The sequence below is a fragment of the Tympanuchus pallidicinctus genome, unplaced genomic scaffold (assembly GCF_026119805.1).
Source record: "Tympanuchus pallidicinctus isolate F22 unplaced genomic scaffold, pur_lepc_1.0 scaffold19, whole genome shotgun sequence".
NCBI classification, from domain to species: domain Eukaryota; kingdom Metazoa; phylum Chordata; class Aves; order Galliformes; family Phasianidae; genus Tympanuchus; species Tympanuchus pallidicinctus.
In genome coordinates, this window is record NW_026294710.1 from 4,799,022 (window position 1) to 4,823,149 (window position 24,128).

Below are 24,128 nucleotides of genomic sequence, written 5' to 3' on the forward strand. Positions count from 1 at the left end.
AAGTTGCAGTTGGAAATCAGGGGCATAGAATTTTGGCCACGTATTTTTCATCTGTTTGCTGGTGTTTTTTCTTTTTTCTTTTTTGTTTGTTTTGCAGTGATTACAGCTGAGCACTGTCCTAGAGAAGTACTGGAACAAGCCCAACTTTCCAAGCATGTGCTCACACATACATCCAAGACATAACTTTAATGTAGAGCAACTCTGTATTTGAGGTCACTGATAGACGTGTTGAGATGATTCTCTGCTCATTAGTGGAACCCTTTGGAAAATGACGTTTTCTGGTTTTTGAAAAGATGGGCAAATAATTTGCTTCAATTATTTTATAATGCATTGAAAATATATTTATTTTTTTCTGTTTTATCTGTAGGTGCTTGCTGTATAAGCATGGCTGAGTACGTTGTACAAAACGACACACAGTTATCAACCTGATCAACTTTATAAGGGCGCAGGGAATGTGACGTGAAGTGGCAGTACTTAAAAAAGATTATGCAACTCAGACTTAAAATATAGAAGTTAAGGAAGCGTATGAGAATCCATACAGAAAATTGTTAAATTTATTTTGAAGTATGCCATCTTTTTTGAAGTTATTTAATTCCATATTGAAGTAAAGGTGACAGACTTAAGATTTCAGATGAAAATATAGCAGTGTTATAGCATAATGTCTGCAATAATCATTACTGAGTAGCTGACTTCATATTTAGATAAGTAATAATTTCATTGGTATGTTGAAGATTTGGATGACCTGATATAAGCTAATACTGTTTTACTTCTGCAAGTCTAACTTCTTGATTAAATAAGGTTTGCCAGTCATTCCCATCAGTACTTTGCATATATTTTCCTTTGTCTTAGCTTTTTCCTTTGTTGGATCTAAATAATATTATTGGATTTTCCCATTACAGAGAATCTAGAGAGCAAATTTGAAAGTTAAATACATTTATTGGTTAGAGGAAAACACAGAAAATGTGTAGTAAATAAACCATATTATGTCTCTGATTCTGCTACTAGATCACTGCAGGAAAATTTTAACATCTGGTCTCACTGAAGAAAATGGAATTATTTCATAACACTGTTTCCTTGCTGTGTGCCCCTGTCTAATGGTATTTCCAAATGTAGCATGTAGCAGTTACACGGAAGTTGGAAATTATTGATGTTTGTAGCTCTAGCCCAGGGGATTTTGTGTTGCTGCTTACGGGGAACACTAAGGGTTAAATTCAGTTAAGCATTTCCCCAGCTTTCTGGGAACCTGGCAGTGGCTTTCTTTCAGTTGCTTTGTGATGGGAGGAACAATACCTGAATTCAGCCTTGGGTTGTGCTGGAGACTGGGAAGGCACTAGGTTATAGTGTCAGCATTGGGCAGTGCCCAGGGAGTGCTTCAAATACTGTGGCTCAAAAAAGGGGAATGTTAACAAGGCAAGTCTAAGATAAGACCATGAGTGTGTAGGGTTTTGTTGGTTTTTAATCCATTTCTCTCTGCTTGTGGTTTTCTTTTTGGTTAAATTAATCATGCTAGCTTGAATAGGCTGCATTCTGCCACTGGAAATTGTAGCCTAGGCTGCAGTTGGTGATGGGCCAGCCCCCAAGCAGGGGGACGGGGGATTCCCCTTGGGCAGGGCTTGCCACATGAAAAAAATTGCCACTTAGAGACTAAAATCTAAGCCCTGAGCCTAGATAATGGTTATAACCTAGCCTATGAAAGATCTTACTGTCAGGTATTCTTTCATCAGACAACTGAATGGAAATTACATTTCTGAAAGAACAACTAACAGTTGATTTGTGAAGTGGGTCATCCTGCATACATTAACATCTATTGCCCATGCTTCATCCGTGATCCCCTCAAAGAGCAGCTGCTTGTGGGGACCACCAGGAAGGTTTGGTTGGAGGAAACTGCTTAGGAATCTTGTACTTGTTCCAGTTTTCCAAATTTTTTTTCTTTGGAAGAAGGTTTTGGTTTATATCTGAATTTATTTATTTTTAAAATAAAGGATATACGTGTTTCATTAATGAATTGCTGTACTTCTACTTCCAACTGTTTTTGTTTTATCTGTAAAATTGAAGTACTTCCTAAGCTGTTGAAGATAAAACTCTGGCCGTGTTCCTTTCCACCCCCACCAGAAGTCTGTAGTATGTTTGAATGTGATTACGTATCAGTGTCTACTCCATATCTTCACAGTATCAGCTTTTCAGAGGGCTGCTTATTTCTTAAGCTTCTCCTCGCCTGGTTTCCTGAGTAGCATCCATTGCATATCTGACACATCTTGCAGTCGGTTTACATCCTCCACGCCTTTTTTAGCTTATCTGGTTCTGACTAAAACGGATGGAAAGTTGAATGTTTCAAAGGCATTAAAGTCCAACAAATGTAATGAAGGGTGGTGACCACTGCCTTCTGTTCAGTGGTTTTCCAGTTTGAGCTGGTGCTGGCCATCCACCAGGAGCTAACCCAGACTCAGCCATGCGGTGTGGAATGTTTTCACCCATGTGCATCTGGGGAACAGAAGGTGTGTGGTGTGCCAAGTGGTGTAATGAGAAACAGGAAGGGGTTGTGAGGGGATAGAAGTAGCTGAGGTTGTGAGTGCCATGGTCAGGGGAGTGAAATTTGAGCCTTGTGCGTTGGCGAAGGCTTATGGATATAAGTTTTTATCTTTGAAGAACAGTTTCTTATTTAATTCAGTTCAAACATGAAACATTGTATCACTTATATTTTATTACGTTAAATGTTTTAATACACTGAAGTTCTGTAGCCCAGAAATCACGGCTTTGTATAGCTGCAAAATTCAAAGGTAGCTTTGTGGAGAGCATCTGTCCAGAGAAGCTACCGTTTCAGATATTGTCCCAGTAGATTATGTGTATTTTTAAAACATGCTAATGTTTTTGTAGACGTCTTTCTAGTCAGATTGTAAGGCTTTCAACATCCTGCTGCAGAATATTGCTATATCTAGCAATGTCTTCTATTGGCAGTAGTTTAGTATGAAGTATCAGCTTTGTCATCCATTGCAGGTTTAAAAAAAAAAACAAACATGATTATTATTCCAGTCTTTGAGGATTTCTATAGTTATAATTAACTTGAAATAGAACAAGTTTTATTTAAAACTTCTAAACGCTGTGTAGCGTGGGCTGCACAGGCTGAACCCTCCTGTGAGATTTGTTTTGTTTTTGTCTGTTTGTTTTAATGCTCCTACTTAACAGAATAAGAAGTCATCTCTGCTGTGCTTGTGTGAATTATTTTTGAACTGGAAAATGTATCCATACAAAAAGTATCTTCAAATGCAGAAATTACGTTACTGTAAAATGAAGCATTTGTACTTCTTTTCAAGTTATAACGTTCTTGTGATTTAATTGTTAAATTACATTTAAAACATGCACACTTAGTGGTTTTGTTTTAATGTCTTTCAAGGTGGAAAAAGCACCTACATACTATACTCACCATGTAAGATCCTTTTACTAATCTGGAGAGATTTGGGGAAGAGAGGAGGCATTTGTCTGTAGCTAAGAGTGGTCTCTTTTACATGAAATTGTGAGTTCTACTAGTAGAACTATTGGAATTTTCCTTTCCTTAAGAACTTCATAAGGAGTGTTAATCACATTTAGTGGTGTGTGTGTATTTACAAAAGATATACTGTGACAGCTTACATTTCAGTGTATCAAAATAAGTTGTATTTGGATGGTTTGGAGAGCTCCAGCTCCATGAAGGCAGCATATTAAAATAAAATTTTTCTCAGCATGTGTGTGTGACTGTGCTTAAACATGAATTGTCCCCAGTAATGGAAGAAATCTACCAATTGCTGAAGTTGGGTGAGAGTACTTTTGTTTTTACTGTTAAGTTTATTGAAATGGTTAAGAAAAATAAGGTGATGAAGGTCCATGGCAAACAAGATCATTTTTTTAAACAGCACTTCCAAGTCTCTTCTTTAAGGTAACATTTGAAAACATAAATTGAATACATCCCAAACACTTTGCTTTGGTTGTCATCTAATTGTGAGCACAAGATTTAATTAATTCCTGAGCATTTTGTTAGGCAGATCCACTGCAAATGAAATAAAAAGATCAAAACTGGAGGTAAAATAAGAATAATTTATCCAACTAATACACACGTGCATTTAGCTTTATTGTGCAGGTTGCAGGATAATACTGTTATTTTTGGTAGAGTTCTGAGGAAATCATTTGCTTTGCTGGAAATGTGGTTTTGCTGACAGTCACATAAATATTTGTTGATATCTGAATATGCCTACATCTATCTATTTTATTTTTCTTCAGAGAAAACTGAGTTTTGGATAATACATTCGCTGCTTGTAAAACCTCCCCCACTGCTTCCAAAATGTCAAAGGCAAGCACAGGGATTTAGCTATACAACTTCTATTGAGAGTAATTGGATTTGTATGGCTTCTATCCATGCTGTTCTTCTGAAAATATTATGGCCCCTTGTATATAAAATGTAACAATGTGGTCAAGAACATAATATCACAAAGAATATTTGAACCAAACAGTAAAATCAGATTGTATTTATGTTTGGAGATTAATAACTTTTGGTTTGCTATAAATGTAAGGTTCCTGTTTCAGTATACTGAGTGAATACTAAGCATGTGCTGTGCTAGCCTTAGGGCTTCACTTTTTCTTAAATGCATGAAGCATTTACATAGGAGTCTTCTGTACTTAACTCAGGAGGGGGAAGAGCATTTCTGATTCATTAATCCCTTTTTCTTTTTGTAAGTAAGTGGGTCCTTCACATCGTGCCCTCAAGAGGTGTAAAATATACAAAGAAGTGGGAGGAACAAATAAAATGGTGCCTGGCTTGCTATAATGTATAAATTCAAAATCTATCTCTCTTTGCAAGAGGAAAAATAGCAAGGAGGGAAAGGACAGCACTAAATTTACTGCATGTGCTTGCATGATGCACAGGTTTGGGATAATTATTTTTTCTCTTGTTGAATAAAGTGAGTCGTTACCATGGTAGCATTCGTATTGCATAATTTCTCTGTTATAAAATAAATTGGGAATCATTTTAGGGACAGAAAAGTCTTTCTTTTATGAACATTAGTTCTGTTTTATTTTTTAGTGCGAAATTCTTTGAAGTGCGATTTCCAAAGTTGGTAGCTTTAAATTATTCTTGGGGTGAGGAGGTCTCTACACTTTGCAGATAAAATCAGCCATGTTAATGATGTGTAGTGCCTCTGCCAGACCAGATATGCAGGCACAAAGATGTCCTTGCATACTGGGGATGTAGTTTTAACAGTAGCTTGTTGACTTTGAAGGAAATCTCCACTGTCACTTCTCAGGTTGCTACTTCTTGTAGTAAAATCAAATATAACCATTAAAGAGGGTGCAGGCTGCCAGGCACCTCGGAAGGAACAGTTTGGATGTCCCGATCTGATAACGAGTTCCCACCAGTGGTCTGTTTTAATGAATCATCTTGGGCATGTCAAGAACTTCAGGCAGAGCAAGTCTGACTTTTCAGTGACAGAGGGGAAGGCCTTCGAGTTGAGTGCTTTCAGCCCTAGACAACAGTTCATCTCTGCTGCTTGAGTTTCCCCTACTGAAAAGCAGCAGGCTAAAACCAGGCTAAAAGCTCCCTGATCCGCTGATTCTTTGGTACCATTCTTTGTTATAAACATTTGTTGACTGCAGTGGTAGTTCTTGTATGGACAGGTTAAAAGGTACAGGAGGGATAGTTATTTCTTCTCACTAAAGAGATTCCAGAAGATAGCTTTGGGACTTATTTATCTGTTGAAAAACCTTCAAGGGGTGGAAAAGTCTTCAAGATGTAGCACAGTCAATGGAACAACAAGGAACTTTTAATCAGACACTTATATTGCCTTTACCAAATCATACCTGCTTCCCCTGGAATTGCTTTGGTTTCATTTTTCTCCTGTTTTTCTCATTGCAGTAGACAGAATAGAGAGAGAGAGGCTGTATGTGTAGATAAAGTCTATATCTCCCTCTGTAGATAGGGGGAGAGTGACTTTCATCCGTAAAATGGAAAGATTTCACTCATTGTTTGATTCTTTCCTGCACTTTTGCATCCATCTTTTCATTAATCTCTTGCATGGATTTTTTTGGTTTAGTGATCAACGTGATACACTCTGGGGTATAACCTTCTTTATGGTGATAACATTCAAAAATCATATTTACTATCACTGAGCGTTACAAAAAAGTCTTGACACAATGATTAATAAAAAACCACCGTGAGTGGCACAGCCATCAACTGAAAAAATCAATGTTAATTAGTCATAGAAACTTGAGACTTGCATTTTTTTTTGATTGCGTTTTATTCCTCTGAAACTAAAGTGGGATGTCCTGTGCTGGTTTTTCTGTGCATTAATCCTTTCCTGGTCTACATATAGAAATTGCATTGTGCATCACATCAGTGCTCCGTAAATGATGATAAAATGATATAGGAGCCATATAGTCAGTGTTCACTAGCTACACCAATTTTAATCCAAACTTTATAGCAAGATGCTTTAAGTTATGAAGGAGGGTTGTATCTTTGAGTGTTTCTGTCAGTCTAAATAGTGTTATCTTTGTATCCTGGAAGGGCAGGACAAATACTAATTAGCTGCATACTGCCCTTACACCATACTTTCCTTTTGCAGTATTTAGATGGAATGCACACATTGCTCCCAAGAGCAATTCAAAGAGCAATTTCAAGAGATTACTTGAAGTGTAACAGAACTTGATACAAAGTTTGTCTCTTCTTCTATCCCAACCTGGATATTTTCTTCCCATTTTATTACTTGTCTGTAGATAAAACTGAGTTAAATTCTTTACCCTGTATAGTTAGCAGATATTACAGCATACTACTTCATCTGTTTTCTTGGTTGACTGTGAACTTCTCTACCTGACATGTGTGCTTGCCAAATGTGTTAGAAGCTATTTTTTCCCAGGTTGGGAAAGCTAAGTGATACACTGTGTAACTAGCAAATTTAACAGTTGTGATGGAAACTGCATACAAAAACAGTGTTGTGTTTGCAGAACAGTTTATTTCCTTTCAAATTAATTGCTAAGAGATGATGCGTTGTGCTGACAGGTGATGTTTCATGCTCTTTATCTGATGAAACAGTACAACTGAATAAAAGATGCAACGCTAGTACTTGTGCCCACTTTTCAGGGTTCTCTATCCAAGAAGCTTAAGGATATTTATAGATATATTTTGCAATTGTATCTGAAAGGTATTTAATGGATCACTGAAGTTAAATTTTTAATATTGCATGACATCAATTCATGGATGACTGGAAGCTTTACTTTCTGTAGGATGATGAATACAAATGGATGTTACAAAATCACAGTCACTATTGTAGTGTAAATTTGCTGCATACTTATCAATTTTTATAAAAAACAAAGCAAAATTTTCTTATTGTTGATTACAGCCATTAGTTTCTGTGCTGTTACAGTAGGGTTTCGTTATTTTTCAAGCAATTAGGATGGTTGACTTACTGAGTGATGGTCTTCATCCTAGTGTATGCAACCTTATCATAATTTTCTCCTGCAATGTGTTGATTAGGTTCATTAATTTCCCAGTTTAGCAATCTTTTTAGCTTCAGTTCTACAATGCGAGAACAAAATGAAGTGCCGTATTTCAACAGATCAGATCCGTATGTGTGAATAATTTTGTATGTAATTACTTACGTCCTCGAAATGGAGATTACCCAGGAGTGTATGTTGTGGAATTTCTCTTGCTTACAGTCGTATTGTACACTTTCCTAAGCATGTATTGCTGCTCCTTTCAAGAGACAGCACACTGCAACAGAAGAAATCTTTTTTACCAGGATGAGGTATTTGTACACTTCAGTGATACAATTTATTTCTATTTTTATTTCTGTTGCTGTCTGTTTCTATTATAGAACCACTGAAATGTGTGGAGATGTATGTACTGTTAATTTCGAGTGTATGCAGTGCTTCTCTTGAGTAGTTGGGATACAATAGGTTATTGTGGGCAGTTCTTTAAAGACACTGAGCTCTTACACGTGGTATGTATTTGAGGGCAGGTTGCAGACGAGGGAGAGGGGCTTGTTAGAAACAAACCATATATGAGAAAGAAACCAAGGAGAAACATTTTTTCAAGGTTGGACGGGGCCATGAGCAGCCTGGTCTAGTACCAGATCTGGAGGTGGCAGTGGTGTTGGAACTTGATGATCTTGGGTCCATTCTATGATTTTTACCAGTAAACACAATTTTAGATTTGATTTTAGTAATCCCAAGCTACAAAATAAATTTCTTTAAATTGTCATTTTTTCGGAGCAAACTCCTACTTCGGACAGCTGTAAACGTTACCATTTATCTAGCCTTGTGGATAAAATATCTAATTTTTGTATTTCAGAAGTATTTAGGTCAAATCTTCCTGGAGCAGTTGTTTTAATTAAAAATTCTTAAAATCTTTTTTCCTTATATAAGCTTTGGATCAATATTCTTTCAACACTTAATTATCATAATCATAAAAAAAATAGACTGCAGTTAACAGGCTTTGAAAATCTTTTTCTTAGAGAAAGCAAGGTAATTTTGTCTCAGAAGATGCCCCCAAATATCTCATTATGGGAATTATCCTTATAATTTCATGAGTTCTGTTCACAGCGTTGTGAATCAGTGAGTGCTGATTTTTGGTTCAAGTCAGAAATCCTCATTGCTTTTGTTATTTTTTCAAAGCCAACAGCAGTAAAAGGTCAGCAGTTGTACACAGCTCTATATTTTGCTGAGAAGGCAGTATTAAAAATTTAGGGGCCTTCTAAAACATGAGTATCACGTCATGTCACTATCACACATATTTGACAGCATGTTTAAGGTTAGTCTCTTCTGTTCTGGATCCAACTTGTCTTGCATTATCTAGAAAGCTGCCATTGTTGGACAGAGGTGCTGTAAATAAGGGATTTTAACAACTAGGTGAAAAGTCACTGGAGTCTAGGATTTAAGATTGTGTGCTCAGTATCTTTTTCATTAAAAGTTCTCTTCAGGGAAACAGTCTGTGTGTGTGTGTGTGTGTGTGTGTACATACTTATGTTTGTAAATATAGCTTTTTAAATGCTTCTGGAAAAACACTTGGAATGTAAGAGCTCTGCGGAAATGAATCTGGGATGGTGGGGTTACAGAGAGGCAGACAGATACTTCCATATTGCCTGTGCCTTGAAAAATAGCCAGCCTTTGCTTGGTGTCCATGTTGTGAAGCTGCCAGACTTAAGTAATTAAAAGAACTGTAAGCATCATTCCCCAGGTGTTCTTTTGACTCTTTACCATCTTTGTTTGCTCTGATTTTAAAATTCAAAAGAGAAAGGCAAGTACTTTTGAATCATCTGTCTACAACTTGTCTCTGTAGACCCTGTGGTTAGGACTGCTTTCCCCAGGTTGTTATGGAATGATTCAAACGTGTGTGCATCCAGCAGATTTTAAATACATTCAACTCTTGTTTTTCAGCATTTTGGAGGATCAAAATAAACTGCAGTCTGTTCCAAGACTAGCAAATTTCTAAAGAAATTTACATATATCCTCGGGTACAGAAATGTATTTTGAGATAAAATTATTTAAGCAAATTTTTAGCGTGCCTCTCGGGGTAGATGACAAAGTTCTTTAACATCGTTGTGAATTGCCTTCTATTGTTCTCTTTCTCCTTCTGCACACTGAGTTAATGCTAAAGTAAATGTTCTGAGAGAAAAAGGATCTTTCTCCAAATTTAACTACCAAGTAAAAACAATGGAGAATAAATTCATTTATAATTCTGGAGAACCATCTAAGAATAGTTCAAAAATGAATTAATTATTAAATTGCTTTCAGAAAGTTCTGTTATTGTGACAATTATATGGGCAAGACGAATGCTCTCACTGCTTTTGAGATATCTGACACTTCTCTGGAAGCTGGTAGGAAGAAGCAAATTTTATTTTTACTTTTTTCCCCAGACTTCAGGCTGTGGAGAAAATAGGGTGATTAATATTGAGGAAGTTCGTGTGGAGACCCAAGAGAAGGGTGAAGGGGAAATACAAAGTAATAGGATGTAGAAGATCAGATTTTGTTGATATTTATTGATTTGTTATATAACCTCTGGTGAATGTGTCGTAACAGCTACTAGTTCATATCAGACACATAGGGAAGAATATACAACTGGCAAACATAGGATGAATTTGTCTGGCATACATTATGGCTTCTCACTCTGCGTGGCTCAGCTCTTTGCTGCAGATTTGACAGTCTTTGTGCTTAACAGCCCATGGTTGTATGGATTGTATTAAGCTACTTTCTTAACTTCATAAAACCCTGTATCACCTCACTGAACTTCCATTGGCCAGGTGTGCCACAGACTAACTGCATATTTGAAGAAATGCCATCTCCTGTGCTTTTGTTGCTTACTTTTTTATCTTACCTTTTTATTTTCCTGGGGTGTTTACTGAACCTTGTTTCAGTATCCATTAAACAGGAGCCTTGTTTTCACTGCATTTTAAAAAGTTGTGGATTTTTTTTTAATGTTTTTTGAAAGTGAAGATGTGAAGGCTAGAGATAATGAGAAAGTACAGGTGGGAATATGGTAAAGGAAAGATGAAAGGATGCTGCACTGATGACTCAAGATTTGCAGGTATCTGAGCCATTCTGTGATTCTATAAATTAAATAGTCACCAAACAAAAAGATGTAGATGACAGATTTGAAGAGAATTGATTATAAAAAAGAATATAAATTCTAGGGAAAGGTAAGGATGTCTTCTTGAAGGAAAAAAATACATAGGCTTTACTTGTGATTGAAGAGAAAAGCCATCAAGGAAGCTGATTTACAGGAGTGTAGTAGAAATAGAAAGCTTCTAGTATGCTGAAATGGTCTGAAAGGTGAGTGATTTACAGGATGGGAGGAGGGGAGAAGGAAAAAAAGTGAAAGATTCACACTTACGCCTTGAATCAGCCTATGAGATCAGCAGCACGTTTTGTCAAATATTTAGCGTAAGTGGGACACAAAGTTAGACAGAGTGCAACAAGGCAAGTGATACACATTGTTTATACAGTGGGAAAAATACCATATGGGAATGGTGGTTATGACCCATATAACGGAAACTGAAGGAATTTTGTAATGTAAACATTCAAGATTCTACGCCATGGGCTTAAGAAAGTTTTCTACTTGAAGATGTTCCTGAAATACGTTTCAGATGGTATGGTACAAACTAGTGGGCTGAGCAGCATAAAATTCAAGAGTAAGTAAACATTTTTTCTGAAAACAGAAGGATCATCTTTTTAAAAGTGTAAGAATTGTTGAAAGTTTTGTCTGGTTTAGTGAAGGACTGAGCTACCAATGGGACAGTGGCCAAAGAAAGAGCCAAAAATGTAACTTGTTTAAATCTATAAATGAAGTCAGAGGTGACCATAATACAGAGATGCAGAATAACAAGTGCCAAAGATTTGACTGAAAGCACTGTACTCATGTAAATTGGTCCTGAATAAAATGAGTTAAGAACCCGAAGCAAATTTCCTGGGATTCTGAAAAAGTCTTCTATGGGAGTCATTGTGTTAGAGAGAAAATGTTTCTTGCTTTTATGATAAAATATAGTGCACTCATGAAAAAAATGCTGTGACCTAATGGTTTCAATAACACAGCATGATCATGATCCAGGAAATACTTAAGATTGAAAGCTGAAAGTAGAATTGTAGGGAGATTGCGTGATAGTTTTTAAAAGAGAATATGATGCAAATCTCCCTGCCTGCCATGCTGTCAAAAGTGCAACCTGGTAACAGCTAAGCATATTGAGAAAGCAAATATTTTACAATTCTTAAATGGGTATAAAAATAAAATGTTTAATAAAAAAAAAAAACAAAAAAAGCCAGCAAGCCTAAGTAGTGTAAGATTTTAGAAGTAACAAAGTGGTCTGAGCTCACTTGTTGAACATTTAGTGACAATTATGCTGTCACATCTGGAATTTGCCACCATTTTTGTCTTGTTCAGGTTAATTATCAGTGCCAGTGATCTGATTGCTCCATCTGAGAAAGTCTTCTGTAAAGTACTGTCAACCCATTGATGAAATGTGCAGAGATTACTTAAAATGTATGTGGTGTGATGTATAGAGTCAACAGAAAAATATGAAAAGAAATGCAAAAATAACTGGTATGGGGGGGGGGGGGGGGGAACCTAACAGCACAAGTATTCATAGAAAAAAAAGAAAAAAAGAAAAAAAAGGGCTTCTAAAGGGGATTGGATACCTTACAGTTGCACAGCAGGGACAAATATATCTGCCATGCACTGCAGCATCTTGTTGAGACACCCATGTGTGTTACCAGTGGGAAGACAACAGTGTTCCTCCCCTGGAGCCATGTCTGGGATATCTCTCTGGCTTTGGCCAGAAACATTAGGGTTACATTCAGAAGATGGTTGAAAAAGAGAAGGAATAATTTAAGCTGAGACAAAGATGACAACTGAAGCTTATAGTAGTGAACCTTTAACTGTACACTTAAAGGCTGTAAGCAGTTTGACAGGGTAAAGAATAAGGCAAGAATGGTATGGTGTGTAGTTAGAAATATTGGAGTGCTACTGAGAATGGAAACTTTGACTCACTACCAATGGAAAATTTGACAAAATACTTTACAAAGTATTTAACTGTCTGTTGAAGTGTAAGCATTCAGAAAAATATTGATTTACTTTTAGTAATTTTTATAACAACAGTTTTGATCAGTTGCTTGCTTAAATGTATCTAATTGCTATTTCTATCGTTAACTTCCCTTTTGTTGGCTTTCCTACCAGGGCTGGCACACTGAACATACTCTGGATATAATTTTGATTGAAATCATTTTGAGTGGTTGTTTTTTCTGCTCACGTAATTCGTGCTGGGGTCATTGAATTCAGCTCCAGGAGACTAGTTCTGCAGTCATGCTGACTGAAAGGTGCTTTCTAAATAGCATCTGGTTTTCAGACTGTCTTACTGAGCAGCTGCAGCTTTATCATGTGCTTGAGTTGCACTACAAGTGCACAAGCTGATTTGTGCTTTGAGAGCTGTGTGGTGGCGGTACTGCAGAGTACTTGGGTGCATATAAATTTTAATGATTGTGAAATAATATAGTACTCTTGTCCGAGTATTATAGCTTAAATTATGGAAGTTCTTAATACCTTGACTGGTTTGAGGTTCAGAATTATAAAATAGGTTAAAGCTGTCAGTTTCAGAAAGTAACCGAGACTTAAGAGTTGTGGTTAATAGTACAGCAAGGTAATTAGAAATCGTAGACTGTGGAGATGAAAAATACCTTGTAGATCATCCAGTACATCTCTGCCAGTTTGAGATTTATTCCTAAAGCAGTTTTGTCTAGTCCAGTTTAGAATGTTCCACTTGGTGATACTTCAGTCACATCTCTTACAGCAGTCAACGTCATTTTCTCACTTTAGGTTTATCCATTAACTTCAAGATATGCCACACGATTTATCCAGACTTCTTCCTGAGGTAGTCTGTTGTTACAGAACCAAACCAAACCTATGTGTGCCTGTACCTCTGTTCTGAATTCAGTTGTGTTCTGCACCTCTGTCAGTGCTTTCAGGCATGCCGTGTCGATGGGAAGAGCCTGGCCTTTCCCCATGGACAGCTTTCACTTCTGGAATTCTTCTTGCCCCCTCGCAGCAGCATGCTAACAAAGCCTGCCTTTGTTTCTCTGGGGGAATGATGCAAGGCCGTCTGTTAGCTCAGGCTGATAGGAAAAAGGCAGCCTTTAAGGATGGCTGGTGGGTTACTCTGTGTTTTTTCCAGAGGTTTCTCCATGTCTGTCTCTGACCAACGAATCTTCAGAGGCATTCTGAGGGGTCACTGCAGCAACAACTGGCCATGTATTTGTGGGTATTCCCACCTTGCAGCCAGGCTTTCAGCAGCAGGTTTCTCACATAAATGCATTCCGAAGAAAGCTCAGTCCTGGTTTATTTTAGAACATAAGAATGACACCTATTCTTTTTTCTGTTTCCATTAACTTTTCTTTAGATTTTCTTGTTCCTCTTGTAGAAAATTCCATTTACTTATTAGCTTTTGCTGGTGTTAAATTATTGCCACATAGAGCTTTAATTTTATGAATAGCTTTAAAATATTTCTCCCAACTGTAATTTCCTTTGTTCAGAAGATTCTCAGTAAATATTCTTCTTTTATGTCACCCACACAATTCTTCTGGCTAGTTGCTAGGCTCTTCTTGCCAGATGTTTTTTTCCAGCTTTTGTGACAATGAAATGCAGCCACTGTATGCACAGTATTTAAGGAGGAAAAAAAAAAAAAAAGCTTTGAACACTTCTTTGTGCTAAGAAGTATAATTACTCTTTTATTTTTTCCAAATATGATGACATTTCTTCATTTAAGAATAAGTTACCTCTAAAGTTACCCATGCCCCAGGTAAGTTCCAGATGCTCAGCTAAGGGAGCCCAAATCCCTAATGTGAGGGAAAATCGAGCCTTCTGTGACCTAGATGATATAATAACTGATGAAGAAAGTCATCTTTCCTATGAATCAGATCTAGCTAGATGGGTTGAGCGCAAAATGCTTCAGAGACTTAATTCCAGTTGTAGCAAAATTGAATCTTCTGACAAAACAGCTTACTGCCAGAAGTGTGCGTCAGCCCGTTCTGTCGCTGGCCTACCCATGGAAGTGTTGTGTTGTATTTGTATAAAACAGGAAACAGGGAAACCAAAAAAAGTTATTGCTGTGTGACAGAACCCTCATAAAACCCTTGGTTTTGATTTTTCCTGAACCTGTTGAGAAAGCTGTGCAAACAGAGCTCTGGGCTGCTGCCCACAGACCCACATGGAGGCTCTTGCATGTGTCCTCCTGAGATCTCTGCCTGTCTCCATGTATGGAGCAGATATCTAGCTATGTCTTGAATTCTACTCTGAAGACTCGCAAGTTAGGAATTCTGGAATGTAACCTTTGACTTTCTGTAGGTGGCCTGATCCCAGGGCTGCTTCCCTGAGATATGGACTCTGTTTTTGTCAGTTCTGAGCCTCTTCAGGGAGAGAGCTGTTTCCTACCTGAATTAATTAAAAACGTGCATGAATTGAAAACAGCAATTCTGTCTACTTCTTCCTTTTTAAGCAGTCTCAATTACGGAGCTCAGTGTTCAGACATTCACTATGATGACATTTTTATTAAGCTAAATAAGTGCAGGACTTTTCAAAGAAATGAGTAAAATGTGGCTTGCTTACTAACTAATTCTGACATGATCAGAAACCTTGTGTCTGGTAGTATTGGATCTGAAACATTAATGAAACTTCTCCTGTAGTCTGACGCTTTTGGATTTCTAGTGTCAGCCTTCAGTAAGGAATTTTATACTGCTGACGTTATGTTACATGTGTGGCATTTGGTGATAGTTGGAAAAAAATCAGTTATGATTTGCTATTAAATCATGGCTGGAACATTTGCAATGCAGCAGCAGAGTCACTATTGCATCTCACAGAACTGCAATAGCTCCAAGCTATCTCTAGGCTTTTGCTGGGCTCATTGGAGGCTTTGAGGAGCCTTCTGCAGTTCCTTCACTGGTAATTCCTGAACATGAGGCCAGCTGCAAGTGCATATCACAGAAGTGATTAGACAGTAATGGGGCACTGGGATATAAAACAGTAATTGCAACAGCAGACTACTACATTGTGTTTCTTCACTAGCTAATAAAGACTTTATTGGATGAAGAGTGTAGAAAAATATGCTTTCAAACTCATGAGTATTCTAAGAAAACAAACACGTAACAAGTTTGAGATAGGTTACTATTCAACAACAAGTCCAAAATGATTAATGATCTGTGTTTTGAGCCATGTACACTATAGCAAGTTCAGTTTTCTTAAGCTTTCAGCACTAATAATTTGTAAATCATCTGCTTCTCTTTAATGTGATTTACTGAGCTGAATTAAGTCTTTGTCTTGGTGAGCAGAGGGAGGCCTGTGTTCCTTAACCAGACTCCAAATACCTTACAGAAAGATGACATCCTAATTACTGTTGCCTAATGCCATATACAAGAAAGTTAAGCACAAACTCATGTAAAAGATTGCCCCATTCTTGATGCTTGTATTTTTTTGTATTCTCCACAAGTGTCATTTTTTCATATCATGTCCACATGAGGGAAATTTGTACCTCCTGCAAGTTTTGGCACACTTTTGAAGACAAAGTTCACTTCCAGTGGAAGAGTGGGGTTATTACCGAGTTAGGGTTTTTTTTAATTGATTCTGATACTTGCTATCTTTTATAGCACGTGCTTCCTTAAAGTTTTGAATTGATGCTCTTTCTCAATACGTTCATGCTTCAGATATTCCTTACTGTATTATTATCTTTACACAGAAGCAGATCATAGCCTTTTGTTTTGTGGTGGTGATTGCTTGTTTGTTTTCAGAAAAGTAGGGCTGTGCTGAGATACCAATTCTTGTTGCACTGAGTTGTCAGCAGCATCTTTTGCAAAGGCTAGGGAAATATTTTCTCGTTCTCTGCTTTTACCTATTTCTTTCCCAGGGGTGGTGGTAGGGCGGCAGCAGAATCACTGCAGGATTCTTTCCTGAGGCAGAACAGCCTGACTGTATTCAGTGCTGACGTCTTTTGACTGCACTTTGGTGATACTGCAGTCATCCCTGGGAAGAAGAAGACAGTGACAAATATGCTGGTACATTGCTGTACCGCTGCAATAATCAGCAGCTCTGCCAAGGCACTGCATGAGTTGTTATAGGCAAATTTCTGTCCTTTCAGGCACTACTTATTTTAAGCACGTGGTCTTCAGGCATTTTCTTTCCGACCTTTGAATTCCTTTCTTTTAGCTGGAATAGAATGATACTAACCATGTGTTCAAAATGTGGTATGAGCTGGAACAAGAAAATTCAACTTTGAGTGTGAAAATTGATGAGGAGGTCTTTAGATACAAAGGAAAGAGAATCAAAGTCTGTCCTGGCTGTCAGGCAGAGATTTGGAAGATGTTCACTTCATGCCTGATGTTCTCCCCCAAGATCTTCCTCTCTCTGATCAGAACTCCAGAATAACTTTGATTTGAAGGATTTAGCTTGTATGCCTCACTGCCTGTGCTGAAAATGTCATAGAGAAAATGTACAGACATTCCTGAGTTTTCTAGTTCCAGTACTATGTGAAAATCAGTGAGAAACTAAGAGTAACTTTCTGAAGTACGAGAATATTGTAACTTGGAAGACGCACTGATGACAAATAGGAAAAAAAAAGATTGCCACTGCTCTTCATGTTAGCAAAAATGATTCATATTACTGATGTTTCTTGTTTGCAGATCACCTCCCTTGTGACTCTCCAGTTGTTGTCCGTGGTTGGCAACAATGACCAGCTTGATGGACCCCGATACAAATGTACCGTATCTCTGGACTTCATCAGAGCTATTGCCCGGTGAGCCTTCTAGAGACCCTTAGTGTTGTATGTGCCAGTCTGAATGAGACTTAAAACCTGTATTTTTCCCAGTCTTTATGTTAGCTCTCTGCAGATCAGAATGGGTATCTGTGGATATCTTTGAAGAGTGAGTGAATGAGTCTTATCTACAGGAGGTGTTGAACTTGAGATAAGTTTCAATCCTGTTTTGAAAAACAGCTATCTTAGAGTGACAGGAGTAGGCCAAGGAACTGCTTTAGTGTGTCATGGTAACATACTGTCTCTGTGTTTAATGAAAGTCAGGAAGTTCCTGTGAATATACTGATCTAAAACAGCAATCCATTTTATTACCAGAGACACATTATGTCCAAAATTGATATTTAATTCTCAGAAGTGTTATTTTACAACTTATACAAAAGCTGCCTACGTTAAAAAAAATCTTCCATGTTGTCTGTTCTGTAGTTAATACAGACTAATTCAGTAATTCAGTGTAAATACGTCAAAGGTAGTAATTACCTGTTCCTTCAGAGCCTTCAGTCTGGGAGTTGGAGAGCAGTTCCAGATGCATCAGGAGAGATGGTGATAAATTACAGACAGAACTGCATGCAATATATAGGCAGCAATCCAACTGATGTCTCACTGACATGAAATCCAAACAGTATTACCTCACACATGTTGCTGCAGCCAGCTCAATTAGCAGGTCTTGGTAAAAGAATATGTAGCCAGACCAGAGCCCAGGAATGACGTGGCAAAAAGGAAAAGGTTATGAAGGCCACCTCTCCTCTGTAATATGGGACTTCAGAGGAATCTGTGTTTCAGACTATATCCCCTATCCTCAGTACACAGGTTGATTCCTTGAGCTACAAAATGTCTGATAGTCCAGTCAGTGAACCACATAGGCACAGTGAAGCAAAACTTCATCTTGTTCAGACCTGGCTGGGCCATAACTGCTAGCATCTCCAGGGCTTTGCTACATCAATTTGCTGTTCCCCGCAATAAAGTCACATGTGAATGATGCCCTGAAAAAGCTCCCACTGGTACCAAGTACAGCAGACCATCTGTTTGGCAACATGGATCACTGTGTGCAGACATCCCCATGCTCTTGCTTCTGCTCTGACTTACTATGAGTACAGAAACCAGTTCTAAACTCTGTACTATGAGTTCTCAAATTCTTGAAATGATGGCCCTTTGCCTACAACTTCAACATCCTTTGAAGCTTTGTGGACTCCATTAGAGTTGCCATACAGTACAGGTGGAAAGAAAACAGGACCAAAACTTGGGCTATGCAGCTCATGTTTAACAGAGAAAGTTGATAGAGAAGTTGTCACTTCAAACCTCAGTGCACAGCACATTGCTCTGGCCTTTAGGTCAGATGTGCATGCATGTATCCTGACTGATTTTTCATACAAGTTATGAAGAAGTCAGCAATTCCCTCCCCACCCCCAAGTAATTTGGGAGTGTGTATAAGCTGCGCAAATAGGTCCATTTAAGTGATCTGACATTTTAAAGTTGGACTGTTCTTTAATCCTGTTTTGTTTTTTCTGTGATTATTCCTTTGTTACACATTTTTGAGTTTTTTTCCAACCCACTGTCTTTATTATATCCTTAAAAAAGACATAGTTGAGATTAAAAGTTTCATGAAGCCACAATAAATGGGTTTCTCCCTTGTCTTGATGAGACTTGCTAAAGGCTGAATGTATGATCATTGGCTAGCTGTGCTCTAACGTTGCAGCTGCCTGTAGTTTTTAACCACAAATGGAAGAAGTGGAAGAAATGGAACTACTTTGGCATTTCAACCACAGTACACTTTGAGTAAGCAGACTGTCTCCTGATTCTTTCATCTCCATTACTACAGTAGCACTAAAATAACTTTAGTCATCAAAATCCTCAAAGATCTCATCTTTGTTAGCATTTCAATGTTGCTGCTGGACAAACTTATTTCTGCAAGAGAATAGGACAGGCAATTGTGCTCTCTTCTTCCTCTCCCCACCCCTATTCAAGGTATTCAGCATTTATTTATTTATCTATTTATTTATTTAGAGCAAGAATGGAGTCTGCTTTTTTTTTTTTTTTTTTTTAAAGCCAAAACCCACCTGCTTTTGGAAAAGAGTAGCAAACTTAGTCGTCTTTCAGGTGGCTTTTAGTGTGGTAACCTCTTCCAATCCAGGGTCTTTCAGTTTAATACTATAGAGCTCCATGTCTCTCTCTGTTCTGTTACATACGTTCAGCCTTTGCAGATAAATTCCCATGCTTTTTACTATGTAGTATTTACATTTTCAGTTCAAGTCAGTTGAGGCATTTCTTTTTAAGAAACTTTTCATTTCTGATAAACAGATCTCAAACTCAAGTTCATAATCTTTCTGTAGCTGAAGTAAGAATGACTTAATGTTCATAGAACGTCATGAAGCTTTTCATGTAGTCTCTAATGATCTTGTTCTTATGACAGTGGTTGAGTTCCAGTTAGCTAATAAGGTTGGTGTTTGTTACAATGCAGTTTGTTTCTGCTTTATAACTAGCATTTTTATTGAGCAACATAAGGTAATATGAATCTAACAGTGGCATTTAATTTCCTTCAGTTTTGTCATTGGATTATTAGGTAGACTCCAACACGTTATATCTTATTAGGTATCATGGGGATTTCTGAACTTTTTCAACATGTTGTTCTATAAAAACTTCTTGAAAAGTGGGTTACAGAACAGTGTGTGAGAAGAGAATATTAAATGATTGCAGCTTAGAAAATAAGACATTCAGTCAGTTAATCTCACTTAGCATTGAGAACAGTTATTTTTGAATCGTTGAATACTTAAAAACACAAAAACCAAAAAAACTTTTAATTTTATACTTGCCATTACATGCAGTAATTTGTGTTATTTGTTCAGGCAGTAAATCTCAGTCTGAGTGTTAGATGCATGACAGAATGAGTTTGAAGACAAAAAAAATAATTATATGTTTTATTTTACTGCTGTTCATTCTGCCTGCTATTGAAGTATAAAAGTATACATTAAAATCTTCAATCCTATTGAGTAGTGTTCTCGGGTTTTTCAAATTTAGCTACGAATATGGGTCAACTAGTGTCAAGACTGAAAGAACACAGACTGCAAATGAGTGGAGATGAAGGAGTTATGTAGTACATGGTAAAACAGGTGGTTTGGAAAATGAAAAAAATATTCAATAGCATAAAAGGCTGCAACTTTGATCGCCAACAGGAATATCATATTTACCATATGAAAATGCATTTACTTAGATATTTTTGCTGCTTAATGACTGGAATAAGAATCAGTTGTTGCTAGAAAGCTGCTTTATTTTTTTCAAACTTAACAAAACTTGAATAAATAGAAGCTAGGAACTTAATTAAAAATTAAGTTAAAAATTACATCTCAATGGCTTTTATTCGGAGATATTCCTTGATGTTGATAGTGCTGTGTCTCACATACATGTCTCCAAGCAGGTTGAAGTCTTAGCACTGTTACGATGCTTGCTCAAATGTGCTGTGTTTTTGTTTATAGGACTGTGAACTTCGACATAATAAAGTACTTGTACGATTTCTTGTGAAAACAAGCTTCACAGCCATATGGACACTGTGACAATGACTAAGGCAAGCTGTGTTCATCTCTCTACTTAGCTGGCCAGAATGAGGAGTATTTTGGCTCTCTTGGATTTGTCCAAACAGGTGCTGGCCCAGCATGGATTCTGATGAAAATATTCTGATTGGTCTGGGTAGATCTGAGCAGAGGACTATTTACCGGGGACCCTGGAGTATTTAGAAGCAATGTGTTAATTATAAACAGCAGGGTTTGAGCACAATCTGTTCTACTCTTAATGATGTTATCTTAACACTGAAATTGCCTGAAACCCATTTACTTAGGACTGCATTTTGCTCTATGAACTCTCCCCAGTGCTTTGAACATGGCAGCAGCCCTTGTTTGTATGCCCAGTCTTTTCACTTCCTCTCCACAGGAATCTTTCCAATTGCCTGCCAAAGTAGCTTTTCCTGAGGCTACCATTTTAGGAGAGTGTAGCAGTGAAATACAATAAATATAAGCAAAATATTTAAAATCAAGCTGGTATAAATGCTTTCTCTTCAGTCATTCGTAGGCAGAGTGTTACACTGTTATACGGAGATCACAATGATTGGGAACTCCCAATTAATCATCATACTGTCCTTTTTCAGACCACTCATAAATGTTGACTACGAATCTATTTTTATGATACTTGCTTTTAACAACTCATTGATTCATGAAATTCTAACGTGATGTTGAACTTGAAAGGTTTCTTTTTCTTCAACATTTTACATTCCCTTTAAGCTCCAATTCTGTGGAGTGCTAATTATAATACTGTTTTAAAGAATATAATTTAAGATGCACGCTGTGGTGGTTTTTGTAACACTGTCTGTCCTATAGAGAAGTGTGGCACAGCTGCCGTTCCATCGGAAAGGGAGAGGTTCAGCAGTTGACAAAGTATTCCTGTAGTGGTTGCCCAAGGAAGGTGTAATAAAGAATAATCAATGTAATTCTGTAACAGCATAAAGCTTTGATTTTGGAAACATATAGTGAAACTATATTTGTCTCCAATTTACAAGCAGAGGAGTCCCAGCTGCTGTTACCTCTGTAGAGTATTGAAATCCACTGGCCCTCTTAAGGATTATTGCCTTCATAAATCTAAAGCTTTTTTCACCATCTCGAAGACTCAGGGCCCCACAGCCCTTATTTTGTTCCTTAATGCTTGCCTTTGACTCTTTAATAGTTTAAGACCAGCTACGTCGTGTGTTGACCACTATGGATTTCTAAAAAGAAAACTACATGTTTGTCTTGATATTGGAGATGGTCAAATACCCTGAATGTGTGTAGCTCTTTCTATTTATTTTTTTTTTCCAATTGTGAATGTATAGCCAGGCTTCTGCTTCTGGATTTGGACTCAGATGAAGGAGTTCCAGGTGAGTCTAAGCAACAGAAGCATCCTTCTGGCCAAGCTGTCATTTCCTTCCTCAGGAGAATGTGAAAGGGCAGCAATGAGTCATCTGTGTGATCCGTTTTCCTTCCAACTGCTGAGCTACTTCAAACCCTGCACCTGTCCATGAGGTGGCAACATTTGTCACTCTTGCTGAAATAAATGGATGCAAATACATGACCTGTTTCAAAATGTTTATTGCCTACTTTTATTTTTACGAATAAAAATGCATGCAAGTTGTTCTTGGGACTAAACTTTACAGCTACTTCTTTTTTTGGAGCTTGTGATGGTCTCAGCTCAGCTCTTGTGCTTGTGCTTGGCCTGACTACCAAGGGCTGAAAATTGACGAAGGAAGTTTGAGCTGTTACATCTACACTAGCCCACGCAGAGAAACAGCCATGCATCATAGCTTTTCCAGATATCTGATGTGGATTACACTTGGATATGTGAAACGTAATGTGATTGATACTAATTTATGAAGTCCTACAACACTCAAGTCACAAAATTTTGAAAATTCTGCAACTGACCTTTTTTTACAGCTTTCAACAAAGGGAGATGGGGCTGTACTGCTGAGAAGGACAGTGCCAGCTTATGAAGGTCCTGCTCAGTGGTCGCCAGCACGGCTGAAAACCGAAGCGCCTACCAAGTCAGTCTTACAAGAAGCACTTCTTTGGAAAGTTTTACTACCAACAGCAAGTTCTGAATTGTATAACACTTCAAATTACCCTGCATAAAAATATCAGAAATAATCAAATAGTTCTAGAGAATGCATGCAGACAGAATACAAGGAGAACATGGAATGCATCCTATGTGAGTATAAGGATGCATAAAAAAACTTTGTCATCTCAGAGTCGTGCAATGTTTATATCTAATATCCCACCAGAAGGATTTTTACCACTTGGACTAATGCCTGATCATTTCAGGAATGTTTATAATGCTGTTGATGATGTACATTGATAGAAGACGCAAAACTCAAAGGTTTCAAACAAAAAAGAAAAAACAAACATAATGGTCTTTTGCTCTGATGTAAAAGCAAGTTGTCCCCAACTCAATGTTGTATGGTTAAATCAATTCCAAAATCTTAGTATTTTTAACTGTGTGAATCCATAAACACATGTAAGTGCTTGCAATAGCACTTAATGAAATGCACAGCATTGTTTTGATGTTAAAATTCAGTTGGATGTTATAAATCAGCCCACATGTATAGGTAAATGATGTTTCTCCTTCATTGTTGCCATATCTTTTTTAAAAAGAGATCAAGAGCAGAACCAGTTGAGGACTTAATTTCTAGGTGCTAGGCAACACACAGGCAATGTACATGGAAAGTACTAAACATGCTATTTCAGAACTGATGTGCCTTTGCAGATGTTTGAGTGTGGAACAAAACCGATCACAGTAAGTTCTGGTTTGGGTTGCTGCTGGAAAGATGTTCCATTAGCATTGCAGTGAGTGTGTTCATTTGGTTATCCAACCTTGTCTGCAATCCCATTAATCCCACATAGAAGATCAGACAGTCAGAACTACCAAACCCCTTTTTTGGGACACAGAGAATGGGTGACACAAAGTGTGGGCCTTAGAAAATGGGCACTGAGGAAATGTAATGCTGGAGATATGTTTTGTAGTGCGATTTCTTCCTCGCTAGCATGATGATCATTACCAGTGTAAAGCTGGAGGCTGAGGCTACAGATGGCTGTGGGATGTAGTTAATTGGACTAAACAGTTACCTGGAGAAGGAGTAGTTACTGGGGATCCCTTACCTGGAACTACTGTCCTTTCACTAAATGCAATTTTGTGACCTTTTTGAAAGATTTCTATCAAGTGATATAAAACTTAAAACTGAATCAGCAGAATGAGAATGAGCAAGGTGACTGAGGTGTGGATGATGGATGTAGGCTATAACTATGCTGATGATGGATAGTGGAA

The 24,128-nt window shown here is 37.6% G+C and overlaps 1 protein-coding gene across 3 annotated transcripts in view; it reads left to right on the plus strand.

Annotated features, from left to right (window-relative positions):
* ORC5 (origin recognition complex subunit 5) overlaps positions 1-22,397 on the plus strand; it is a 69,457-nt gene extending 47,060 nt beyond the window's left edge. For 2 of the 3 annotated variants that reach the window (XM_052680909.1, XM_052680910.1), the window contains exons 14-15: positions 17,167-17,279; positions 20,765-22,397. In XM_052680909.1, the coding sequence (XP_052536869.1) occupies positions 17,167-17,279; positions 20,765-20,810 (159 nt within the window). In that variant the 3' untranslated portion in view covers positions 20,811-22,397. Of the gene's footprint in view, positions 1-17,166; positions 17,280-20,309; positions 20,720-20,764 lie in introns of those variants that run through there. The other variant, XM_052680911.1, reaches the window with a different exon arrangement.
* Positions 22,398-24,128: the final 1,731 nt, after the last annotated feature.